Genomic DNA, 12573 nt, shown 5'->3' on the forward strand with positions numbered 1-12573 from the left:
CCTGCCGTGGTGCCAGCTGCAGATCTCCCCAGATCTGTCCCCTACATGTGTCCCACTCTGCAGCCAGCTCATGAGTGGCCCCAGCAGCCCGCTTCAGAGCACTTCCAGAATTGGATCACTGCCACCTCTGGGGCCCCTCCATGGGTCCTGTCCACCCCATTCCTACTTGGATGTCACAAAGCCCCCTCACTGTCTTCCTGCTCCTTGTGAGCGTCTGAGACCGAGTAAGGCCTTCCCATGCCTACAGCTCTCCCTCAGCTCCATCCCAGAGGAAAGGACAAAGTTGTCATGACCTCACATCTGTCCTCTGGGTTCCCCTCAGTCATTTCCGCCTTTGCTGCATAGAGTGTATTTATGTGAGTGTTGTCTCCCTTCTGCATGTCCACTCCCAGAAGGCTGGGATGCTGGCCAGTTTGTACACTACTGTAGTTCCACAGCCTAAAGAAGAGTTGGCATATAGTAGGTGCTCAATAAAAGTTTTCCTGAATGGGGCCAAGGTTGTAGCTCAGTGGTAGAACATTTGCCTGGCATTCATGAGGATCTGGGTTCTATCCCCAGGGCTGTAGAACAACTCACTGGAGCAGCATGTGGACCCATGCACTTCCCATGGCAGGGTACTGCCCTAAGCATTACACACATTGTTTCCGCCTCACCCACACACTGCAGTAGGTCATCATCAACGCTTTTTATATATGAGACCATTTTAGAGATGGTAGGCAGCTGTTCAGGCTGCACGAGGCCTGAGTGCTGGAGTCGGGCACTCAGGTGAGAACCCAGTGCCAGCCTCTGAGAAGTAGGTGGGTGAGAGCCACTTTCCAGATGAGGAAATGAGATGCAGAGAGGAGCTGGGTGGGGGTCAGTGAATGGCCGTGTGTGGCTGGGAAGCTGGGTGAGCTTGCCCTCTACGCAGTGCTCCGAGCGAGCAGGAGGCCTGGGGCGTGTGCAGAGCGAGGGGCCCCATGAATAATTGAGAGTCCTGGGCAGGCTGGCCATCCTGCAGCTGTCGCAGCGCCGCGGGCAAGGGGGCGGTGGCCACGTCACTTCCTCCCCTGCGGGGCCACCAGGCAGATTATAAGGTGCTGGCAGCAGCTGCAGAGCTGAGGACCCAGGTCCAGACCACCAGCCATGGTGCGCTGCTTGCCGGTTCCCGCGCTCTTGCTGCTGTTGGGGGCCGGTGAGTGCCAGACACTGCAGCCCGGGGGCAGGGCTTGGGGCCAGCAGGGCTGGGCGGGCCGGTGGGCCGGTGGGCCGGTGGGCCAGTGGGCTGGTGAGGCGCTGGGTCAGTACCGAGGACAGCACCCGCCTCTTTCCTCCACAGTCACCGCGGCTCCCCTGGTGCCCAGCCCCGACAAGGAGGAGGTGAGGAGCACAGACCCCTTGCTCTGGCTCACTGCACGGGGTCCCCTTCCTGCCCAGCCTCCTCCATGATCCCCACCCCGCCAACCCTCGAGTCACTCCACCCGATTTCCCCTGCCCTCAACCTCCCCTCTGACCCTGCACCCCTGCCCCTAGCTGACCCGCTGTCTGGCAGAGGTGGTCACTGAGGTGCTGACCGTGGGCCAGGCCCAGAAAGGACCCTGCACGGCTCTCCTCCACAATGGTAAGAGGACCCCAGTTCCTCGGCAGGGTCCCACTCCCTGCACCAGGGTTCTATCCAGGGTGCCCCACCTGCCCTCCCACCTGCCACGCCGCTGCCTGAAGGAAGGGGTGTCCTGTGGCACTCCAGCCCCCTGGCCTGTCCAGTGCTCCCACCTGACACAGCCTGGCCTCCAGCTGCACCCTCCCCCGAGCTCTGTTCCTGCGGGGGGACACGTCCTGAGCATCTGCCCCTCCTCTCCTGGTTCTGAGCTGTGGGACCTCCGGCAGGACCCAGAACTCTAAAGGGTCTCCATTTCCCGGCTTGATGCTGAGAGGTCTGTCTCTTTCTGCCAGAGATATGCAAGACGGAGCCCTACGGCTGCACGCCCCCTGGGGAGAAGGGAGGGCTGCTCCGGGACTCCAAGAAGCAGGAGGCTGGGAAAACAAGGCCCAGCCAGGAGGTGAGGGACCAGGAAGAGGAGGCAGCAGAGCGCACCCACAAGGCCGAGGGGCGAGAACAGGCCGTCCTCGAGCAGCTCCACAGCCGGCTCCGCCAGGAGGAGGAGAAAGAGGACGAGGAGGAAGAAAAGAAGGGGCCCATGGAGACCTTCGAGGACCTGTGGAAGAGCTGGCTAGAGGGTGGAGGGGGCCCCCAGAAGCGGGTGGCAGAGAAGGCCAGTGATGAGGAGACATCCCGGTTTGAGGAGGAGAAGGATGTGCAAGAGCTGGGTGGGGGCCGCAGCCTGTGGCAGGGGACAGAGAAGGTCGCAGGAGAGAGACACACGGACGCACCACACCGTCACCAGCAGCAGCAGCAGCAGCCAGGCGCCGAGGCCAAGCAGGAGGAGGAGGAGGCGGCTTCAGAGCGGGAGGTGAGTGGGGTAGCGGCACCTCCTCATCGCTACAAGCAGCGCAGTCCGCCACCGACAGCTCACAGGGGCCGAGGCTAAGGTCTAGGTGGCAACATCTAGGCGAGGTCTCTGTTGGCTAAAGTGCTTGCCCTCTGGGGTTAGAGTCACGGGGAAGGCCACCATTACAAGAGTACAGCCACCAGGAAGGCCACCATGACCGCCTGGAAGCATCCGAGTTGGCCACCCCTGCCAGTCCATAACCAGCAAGTTGGCCACCAGGAGAACCTGCCACGGCTGCCGCGGCGGGCTCACCAGGCTAGACTGGTACCACTGCTGGGCCACGGAAAGTAAGCTGTCACCGGGATTGGTGGCACTAACTGAAGTGGCCATCACATCACAAATGGATCACCCAAGTTGGGCACCTTTGGCAGTCCCTAGAGCACTGCATGAAGACCTCAGACTTGCAGGCTGGCAAACCCATCCCATGCCACGAGGACTAGGAGGACTGCTAGGTGCTGCCACTGTGAGAAGTGCTGGGGGACCCCTGGGGCGGCCTGCCTTCACAGGTAGACACTGATCACTGTCTCTGACCCCACCAGGAACACGACATGGAGCGGCTGGAGCGTGTGAGTGACGAGCTGAAGAAGGCCACCGTGATGCTGGGGGAGGCGCTCTGGAGGGAGGGCTGACCCGCCTCGCCCCTTCCTCTTTCCCCATGTGTCCTTACGGCTTAAGACTGTTGACCCCAAACCAGGCACCCACTCCACCCCAACCTGCAGGGGAGAAAGGAAGGGGGCGCCTTGGGACGAAGCCTGAGGGGACAGGTCTGAGCGGGTGGGGGCTGGGCTCGGATCCACTCAGGAAACACCTCAACACCCACCGCACCCCTCCCACCCTTCTGAGTGAATAAAGCACGAGAAAACCACCGGGGCTGGTTGTGCAGCCCTTGACTTTGGAGGGGCGGGGCCCCGCAGTGACACAGAGGACTGGGAAGCGCATTTCAGTCTGGGCTCTATTGTCAGAACGGAGGTTTTATTAAACTGGCAATTAACAAAAATCAGATGGGGTCAGGGTCATCAGGAAGAGGTTTGGACGCTGGGGCAGGAGGTAGCTTGCTTCGGCTCCGGCCACTGTGGACCACGATATCATCGTATTCATCCTAGGAGCAGAGCGGGCAGCAGAGGGGCTCAGGTGGCTGCCACTCTGCCCACTGCCCAAGTCGCAACACTGCACAGATCTGGTCTTGCCTTGAAACTGAGCTCCCCTGCTCCTGGTTCAACCTCCCCTGCCTGGCGCTCAAAGCATCCCTTCCAAGGTCCCAGCTCCCAGGCCTGGGCCCTCCCACCCGACAGGCCCGGACTGTATCCCACAGCAACTGGAGGTCCGTCCTCCATCCCTCAGCCTTAGCCCAGATTCTTCACGCCCCATCCATGCATCCCTTGCCAGTGTCCTGGCGCTTGGGGTCTCCAGTGAAACCTCTCCTACCCGCTCCTGGCAGCCGTGTTCTAATCCCTGCTGCCACTGTCACCCGCCTGCGGCCTGAGTTCTCCAACTCCTGTGCCCCAAGTCTCTCCCCATACTGCGTCCACTCGTCACTACCACCAAGCTCTCTCCACCTCTGTCCATTTCTGCCTCTGCTGCTGCTTCAGCTCTCCCCCGCCCCCGCCCACGTTCTCCCTGCGCCCCATCCGGCACTCGCTGCGCCAGCGCCTCTCCCACGGCCGCTGAGTTCCCTAAGAGCAGCAGCCCCAGGTCCACTGGGCTCAGTGTCACCCAGTCCCATCCTCGCTTTTCTGACCCCTTGCGGGCTGCCCCCCTCCCACCATCCTCCTGACTCACGCCCTCGTCTCTGCTGTCGCTGTCGCTGTCGCTGTCGCTACTGCTGCTGCAGGGGCCAGGCTTCTCGTCCTCATCCTCAGGCTCAGGGGCTCCATGTAAGCGGAGGAGGCGGGCAAGGACGGCATTGTGCCGGAGCAGGGCACTGCCCAGTGGGGTGCGGCCCCCGTACATGCGGGCAGTGGGGTTGGCACCTGCCCTCAGGAGAAGCTCCAGCACATCGGCCGCTTGCGCCTCCACTGCCAAGTGCAGGGGGCTCCGGCCGCATGTGGGCTCCTGTGGATACAGCAGAGGTCAGCGGGCCTGACGAGGAGACACACACACACACGCACACACACCCCTGCACCCTACCGTGCCTCACCGGTTTGTTGAGGTCAGCTCCAGCATCCCGGAGCACACGGACCATTTCTGCGTCTTTGTGGATGACTGCCACATGGAGTGGCGTGTGGCCTGGGGACAGAGTGACTGGTGTAAGACAATGGGGTGAGGTCCCTGGGCCACCAGAGCTATCATCCCGGGAGAGGGCCATCCTGGGGGTACATCAAAGAGGTGTGGACATCCGAGGCCTGAGTCTCAGGTGGTCTGAGGGTCTGGGCCAGTCGGTCCCTGGCAGTGGGATGTATGTGTCCCAAGGGTGATGAGGCTGGGGTCTTTGGATGGGAGCTCTGGACCTTGGGGCCAGGACACCTGAGTCTTTGGTCTCATTTCACAAAGGATCTGGGACCTGAGCAGCTGAGGAGCCCGAACCCTTGAGTCGGGGGTGGGCTCTGAACCCTGGGTACCACACATCCTCAGTCCATTTGTGCAGGGGCCTGGCGCCTGGCAGCGGGGCTTCCTGGTCAGGGAGCTGAGCCTCAGAGCCAGGTCCTTTCCCATGAGGCCTGGTGGAGGAGGCTGCTGGCCCCGCACCCTGCTGCCTGGTGCTGGGACCCTGGAGTCCCGCAAAGCCTAGGCTTTCAATCCCTGAGTCCTGGGTAGGCAGGGGCTGCGCTGTGTGTGTAAGAACAGCGATCCCAGATGGACTGCACCTTGCAGGCGGTAGCTTGGGCTCAACCCCTGGATCCTGGCAGCTTGGCCTCTGGGTCCCAAGTGGCCTGAAGCCACCACCCTGGATCCCATACATCCTATTCCCAATTATCTGGGGCCTGAGTGGAGATCCTCGGTCCCGAAGCTGGAGTCCCTGAAGCCCAGGGTTGATTTTCCAAGGGACTGGGGTTTTGAGTCACAAAAGCTGAGCCCAGAGCCTGGTGCCCAGCCCTGTGGGTCCCCAGCCCTGCCTGGGTGCTGGGGCCCTTCCCCAACCCTCACCCTCGTAGTTCTCAGCCTCCAGCTGTAGCTTCCAGTCCTCCTCACTCTCCTCCTCCTCCTTCTCCAACTCAGGCTCAGGGTGCAAGGCAGCAGGGCTGTGGCTGGTGTCGGGGGCGTGGTCTCGGCTCTGTGTGAGGTAGGTGTAGGAAGCTTCCCGGGGACGGGGCTGGAGCAGCGCGCGTGCGCAGGCGGGTGCCCCCACGCGACAGGCCAGGTGCAAGGCCGTGTGGCCCCCGCGCTCCCCCACCAGCAACCCCGCACCGGCTGCATACAGCTTCTCCACCGTGGACGCCTCCCCTAGGATGGCTGCCAGGTGCAGGGCTGTCTACGGGAGCACAGAGCAGAGGTTAAGGTCACAGGGAAGACAGCGGACCCCAAGCCCTGTACTGTCCCTGTGGCTTACTTGGCCTAGATCGTTCTGCAGGTCCAGGTACTCAGTGCCCGCGGAGAAGCCCAGGAGGAAGTCCAGGAAGGGCTCATGCTGATGAATCACGGCCAAGTGCAGTGCCCTGGGGACCAACACAGGGGTCAGGGGGCAAGTACTGTGCCTGTTGCAACGAACGTGGAGTAGCTACTGTGCAGTAAGCATTGTGACCACAGTTCTGGAAACAGTGGTCCATGTCTGGGAGGCTCAGAAAGCAGAGTTTTTTCAGCAAAGCAGATTAATCAATGTTTATTAAGTGGGACTTCCACTTCCGTTCAAAATGAAGTAATATGACCAACATCTCTCCCATCTGAAACAACTGAAAATAAAATCAGACCAAAAGAAGTAGAAGAAGCAATAGTTTTGAAGACACCAGACATCATGCACCAGATCACAGTAACTCCTGAAAAACAGGGAACATGAGGTGAAGCCCTATAGTTGACCGCTACAGGTTACTGTCGGAGAAAATTCTCAAGCCATGGGTGGGTGCAGAGACAGGGAGCCCAAGCAGACGTCTCAGGTTGTAGCTGAGGGTCTGGAGAGACCAAGGTACCTGAGCAATAGGGCCGAGTAGGCAGGAGGAGAGAGCTGCACAGGGAGAGAGCCCTGGACATCTGCAGAGGATCCCAGCAAGTATTCAGGAGGGCACTGACCAGGCTGTGTGTGAGTCTGAGGGTGCAGGTGGGACAACCACCCAATAGAACCCATCATTCACTCAGAATAATGGTTGTTCCCACCAGCTGGAATAGGACAACTCATCATTCACATGACACTGGGTGTTGTGCTCAGGAGGGTTTTGCCTCAGTAGTGGGGAATAATAAATCTTAGGAACATGGCTCAGTACCCAACTAACGAATCATAAAGGCAAAACTCAAGAAAGGATCAAACTAATTTGAAGTGATCTAACACACCCCAGAACAATACTCAGGAATAGTTATAGGGATACAGAACTATCCAGCCTAACAGGGTAAACTTCTCAATGTCTGGCTTCTAACCAAAGATTATCAGGTGTGCAAGAAAACGATCCATCATGAGAATCATCAACGAATTGCAACAAACCCAGAAGTGACGTGGGTGTTAGACCTACCAAGCAAGAATATGAAAATAACTATAACTGCATGCTGTGTGTGCAGACAGTTAAGTAGGGACACAGATAATAGAAGAAAATGTTCAAATTAAACTCTTAGACATAATAGCGTCTGAAATGAAAAAGCACCAGGTAGGATTAACAACATATTACAGAAAAAAGTTGAATGAACTTGAAGACATAATGATAGCAACTGAACAGAAGGAGCAGGCCATATGTTATGGTCTGTGTCTAGATGTCCCCCTCAAAGCCTCATGAAGTCATAGGGTTTTTCGGAGGTTGCTGAATCTAGAGTGTGTGATTGATTCCTAGTCAATGCTGGGGTTAAGGGTGGGTGACTGCTGGATCAGTCCACTGATTGGATTGACACTGACCTAATTCCAGTAGACTTGATAGACTATAAGGGACAAAAAGACGCTCATCTTGCACTCTCTCTGTTGTTGCTTTTGCTGTCTTCCACTGCCTTGAACTGTTGCCCCTCTGCCATGTGCCACTCTGCCTTCAAGCCAGCTGTTTATGGACTGAAACCTCTGCAAACTATGAGCTAAATAAACCTTTCCCCCTTTAACTTTGGGTGTCGGGGAGTTTGTCTCAGCAACAAGAAAAGTAAGACACAATTATAACGAATGCCTCTCCCAGTGACTTGAGAAGCTGAGGCAAAAGGATCTCCTGCTGTCTCTCTTTTTTAAACAGAGTCTTGTTTTGTAGCACAGGCTGGCCTCAAGCTCACAAAGATCCTTCTGCCTCAGCCTCAGAAGGCTCTCAAGCCCACTACTTTGAGACCACCAGCCTGAGCTTTATAGTAACACCAAGACCCCATTGCAAGAGAGGGAAGAGTATCAGTGAGCTATGGGACGACTTCAAGAAGCCTTGTATATGTTCACCTGAGGTCCCTGAAGGAAGGGGGAGACAGAGCAAACATTGCAACAACTAGTAGATAGAAATTTTGCAAATTTGATGAACACTATAAATCTACAGGTTCAAGAAGCTCAATGAGCCCTATGAACAGGGAATATGAAGAAAACTACAAGGTTTATCATAGGCACATTGTTCAAAATCAGTGATAATGACAAAAGTCTTTAAAAAATAATAAAAAAGACAAAACTTGTAAAAGCTTCCAGAAGCCAGGCATGGTGGCACATGCCTGTAATCCCAGCACTTGAAAGGCTCAGGCTGGCCAGGCGTGGTGGTGCACACCTATAATCCCAGCACTCGGGAGGCTGAGGCAGGAGGATCGTTGCAAGTTCAAGACCAGCCTGGGCTATAAAGTGAGCTCAAGGCCAGCCTGGACTGCATAGTGAGACCCTGTCTCAAAAAAAAGAAAGGCTGAGGCAGGAAAATTGCCCCAAGTTCAAGGCCAGTTTGGACTACAGTGAGTTCAAGGGACCCAAAACTATGTAGCAAAACATTGTCTCAAACAGGCAGGCGCTTTGCCACTAGGCTGTGTCCCCAGCCCCACTGTCTCAAACAAAAAGAAAAAAAGCCAGGGAAAAAGCATCATAAGTAGAGAGGAATAAAAATAGGAATGACAGCAGATTTCACATAACAAACACATGAGAATACACAATGGAGCCACATCTTCATTAAAAATGACGGTCAGTCTAGTTTGTTTTGTGTGTGTGTGGTATTGTCTTTTCTCTCTCTCTCTTGCAATACTGGGTATTGAACCCAGGGCCTCTACACTGAGCTACATAGCAGCCTTTTAATTTTTTAATTTAATTTAATTTAATTTAATTTTATGGTCTTTTTGAGACAGAGTCACGCTATGCAGTTCAGGCTGGCCTTGAGTTCACTTTGTAGCCTAGGCTGGTTTCAAACTCGCGATGATCCTCCTGCCTCAGCCTCCTGAGTGCTGGGATTACAGGTGTGCGCCACCAAGCCCGGCTTTAATATTTTTTATTTTTAGACAAGGTCTTGCTAGGTTACCCAGGCTGATGCTGAACCTGCAATTTAAGACCCTCCTGCCTTCGTTCACCTCCTGAGTAGCTGGGGTTCCAGGCATGCACCACAGTGCCTGATATGGAGAACAAGGTGAATGAGGACACATCACGTTTTCACAAGCCTGCCTTTCCATTAGATGGCAGCAGCATTCACTGTATTTCTGATCACACCTCATAAAGACACTCATGAAAGAGGACTTCCAGAACTGCTTCAGAAAGTGGCAAGAACAATGGGACAAGCGTGTTCAGAGCAAGGGGGCGTATTTAGACCAGGATGAATGGCAATGTGTCCTTTACCGCAAAAATATTTTTTAAATTGAAACATTCATCATATATTTAAATCACACTTCATCTATTACCAACATGAAATTATCTTTAAATACAAAAATTTTTAAATAGTTCAAAATTAAAAAGGTAGAAAAAAGATACACTACGCTAATATCAGTTAACTCAGCTAGACTCTTGCTGAATTGCTAAGTTCCCCAGCCTGGGCTTGAACTTGTGATCCTCCTGTGCTACCACACCTGGCTAGATTGTAATTTTGTAATGATAGGAGTTTAATTAGTCAGCCAACAATAAGAGAGGCTTAGGGTATAGCTTCGTGGTACAAGGCATGCCTGGCATGCACAAAACCCCATTTGAATCCCCAGTATAGCAACAACAAAATCCTAAATGCTCGTGGTCCGGATGACAGCTTTGATTACATAACACAAAACCTAACAGAACTACAAGGAGAAATAAACAAATTCACAATTATAGTTGGGGATTTCAATATCTCTCTATAATTGATAGAAGAAGCAGACAGAAAATCATTGTAGTGGACTTGAATAACACTGTTCACCAACACAACTTCTAAATGACATTTAGAGAACACTACTCTTAACACTAGGGTTTATATTCTATTTAAGCGCACACACAATCTTCAGGACTGTAAGACAAGGCTCAGTAAATCTAAAGAAATTTAGATCATATGAAGTGTATGCTTTTTTCTTTTTTCTTTTGTCTTTTTGAAACAGGGACTCACTGTGCAGTTCAGGCTGGCCTTGAGCTCACTTTGTAGCCCAAGCTGGCTTTGAGCTCACAACAATCCTCCTGCCTCTGCCTCCTGAGTACTGCGATTACAGGAGTGCACCACCACATCTGGCTCTCATATGAAGTATATTCTTTACCCACAGTAAAATTAAACATCAGGGCTGGGAATTTAACTCAGCGGCACAGTGCCTGCCTGGCAAGTGCAAGGTTGTGAGTTCGATTCCCGATACCGGAAGAAAAACAACAACAACAAAAAAAATTAAACATCAGTAACAGAAAGATATATGAAATTCTTCCAAACATATGGGAACTAAAAAACATACCTTTACAAAATCCACTGGTTAAAGAAAAAATCAAAAGAGAAATTAGAAAGTACACTGAAATACCAGACATGGAGGCGCACACCTGTAATCCCAGCACTGGGAGGCTGAGGCTGGAGAATCACTGTGAGTTCAACACAAGCCTGGGCTACATAGTGAGCTCAAGTCCAGCCCGAACTACATAGCAAGACCCTGTCTCAAAAAAAGGAAAAAGTATACGAATCAAATGAAAATAAAAATGCAACTTATCAGAATTTGGAACACACTACTGAAACTTCAGGGGTAAATTTATAGCACCCAACACCTACATTAGTAAAGCAGGCTTCAAATCAGTGGCCTCACCTGCTGCTTAAGAAACTACTTAAAACTGCTAGCCAGGTGTGGTAGCACACGCCTGTAATCCCAGCACTCGGGAGGCTGAGGCAGGAGGACGGCTGTGAGTTTGAGACCAGTCTGGGCTACAAAGTGAGCTCAAGGCCAGCCTGAACTGTACAGCGAGACCCTGCCTCAAAAAGTTCAAAAAGAAAGAAAGAAAGAAAGAAAAAAGAAACTACTTAAAACTGCTGTTTTAAGAAAAACAAGAACAAATTAAACCCAAAGTAATCAGAAGAAAGAAAATAATAGCATCTGAACTGGGACCAATAAAATAGAAAGTAAAGAAACAACAGAGAAAACGAATGAAGCTAGAGCTGGTTCTTTGAGATCCGTGTTTACTGAATGCCTTCTATGGGTCAGGTCCTGTTTGAGTCACTGGGGGTAGCGGTAAACACAACAGACAAAAAACCCAGGTACAGTCCCTTATGTGGGCCTTTGAAACAGCTTGTTCCTTCTGCCCAGAATGCTCTCCTCCCCTTTTATCTACTTGTCTCATTTTCTTGCTTTTTTCTTCTCAAAGCAGTGACAGATTTTTTTTCTTTCCTTCTCTGTTTCTTTTACTTTTCAAAATAAAAGATTTAAGGACTTTTCTGATGTAAGTGTTGGGCGCTATACATCTATTCTGAAATTTCACCAATATCTTACAAATTTGGATATGGTGCGGTATTTTCACTTAATTCAATATACTTCTCATTTTTCTTTTGATTTCTTCCTTTCTTTTCTTTCTTCCTTTGCTTCCTGCGGACCTTTCTATATAGCCCCACTAAAATATATAATCCGTAACAATAAGCTTTTGTCTGTTTTCCTCACTGCCATACCTCTCATATCTTTTTTTTTTTTTTTTTTTTTGACCGAGAATCGAACTCACGAACTTGCACTTGCCAGGCAGGCGCTTGTGCCGCTGAGCTATCTCCCCGGCCCCTTCCACTCATATCTAAAATAGGGTCTGAAACGTGGTAGTACGTGAGAAGTATTTAGTTAACAGATGTATCTCTGTTCTCATGGAACTTACATTCCTGAATTTAAGATGTGAAGACCAGTGCTCACAAGACAAGCTCACAGAGTCAAGGGCAAGTCTTAATTTTGGAAATCAAAGTCTAAGGCTCATAAATCGGGAGCTAAGGATCAAGATCCCATTTGGAGGTTAGAGGTCAGGAGGAACCTGAGCCAGTGTTTTAACAAAGGTCACCAAGCTGGGGTCAGGAAAGTTCAAATCGGGTTTTGGGATCTGTCCGTAGGATGTGGATCCCAGGAGGTGAAAACAGAAGGTTCGAAATGACTGGGTTTGGATGAAAGTAGGAGATCGGTTCTGTTACAAGTTAGGACTTTGGGGTAAGGGATCAGGAACCCCAGCGTCGGAAGTCAGACTTAGAAGTAAAAGGTTAGGAGGCAACAGGCAGCAGAGACTGATAGGGAAACAGATGTCGGATTCTAGGGCTCCATTTGGCAGTCTAAGGTTCACTCACGTGTCCCCGTCCTCAGTGACGTAGCCAAAGACGAGGGGCGCCCACGACAGCCCTGGGCCCAATTCTGCTCCCAGCCCCGAACCTCCGGGAGCCGCTGCATCCGGACCCAGAGAGCCCAGGCCGCTGTCACACCATTCATCAGCGTCCGTAGCTTTTCCCAAGCACGCGACCCCAGCCATGGCCCCAACCACCTCCGTGACCCCCTACGGCCACCCGCCGTCTGGGCTCTGCGGGGAGCTCGAGCGCTTCCGCCCTACTGGGAATTCCCCAACACTCCCCCTAATTTACCCAATCAAAGTACAGTAAATTGCTCACGTCCCGCCCCCATGCCTACTATGACCAATCAGAGTATTCAG

The 12573-nt window shown here is 52.6% G+C and overlaps 2 protein-coding genes across 3 annotated transcripts; one reads left to right on the forward strand and one right to left on the reverse strand.

The window, feature by feature from the left end:
* The first annotated feature begins 587 nt into the window (after positions 1-587).
* Ccer2 (coiled-coil glutamate-rich protein 2) lies at positions 588-3354 on the forward strand. Of its 2 annotated transcripts, none has more exons than XM_005399803.2 (5): positions 588-1174; positions 1319-1359; positions 1513-1600; positions 1933-2450; positions 3029-3354. In XM_005399803.2, the coding sequence occupies exons 1-5, from the start codon at positions 1126-1128 to the stop codon at positions 3116-3118; spliced, it is 786 nt and encodes a 261-aa protein (XP_005399860.1). In that variant the 5' UTR covers positions 588-1125; the 3' UTR covers positions 3119-3354. The 2 variants fall into 2 exon arrangements, with proteins under 2 accessions (XP_005399860.1, XP_013377872.1); XM_013522418.1 differs by having other exon boundaries at positions 2592-3111.
* Positions 3355-3442: 88 nt separating this feature from the next.
* Nfkbib (nuclear factor of kappa light polypeptide gene enhancer in B-cells inhibitor, beta) lies at positions 3443-12516 on the reverse strand. The gene is made up of 6 exons (XM_005399822.2): positions 12218-12516; positions 5977-6082; positions 5574-5898; positions 4627-4715; positions 4269-4541; positions 3443-3588 (listed from the first exon to the last, which is right to left on the reverse strand). Exons 1-6 carry the CDS (start codon positions 12394-12396, stop codon positions 3487-3489), a joined length of 1074 nt encoding a protein of 357 aa, XP_005399879.1. The 5' UTR covers positions 12397-12516; the 3' UTR covers positions 3443-3486.
* Positions 12517-12573: the final 57 nt, after the last annotated feature.

Source organism: Chinchilla lanigera, unplaced genomic scaffold (genome assembly GCF_000276665.1).
Source record: "Chinchilla lanigera isolate Chin_1 unplaced genomic scaffold, ChiLan1.0 scaffold00067, whole genome shotgun sequence".
In the NCBI taxonomy this organism is placed as follows: Eukaryota; Metazoa; Chordata; class Mammalia; order Rodentia; family Chinchillidae; genus Chinchilla; species Chinchilla lanigera.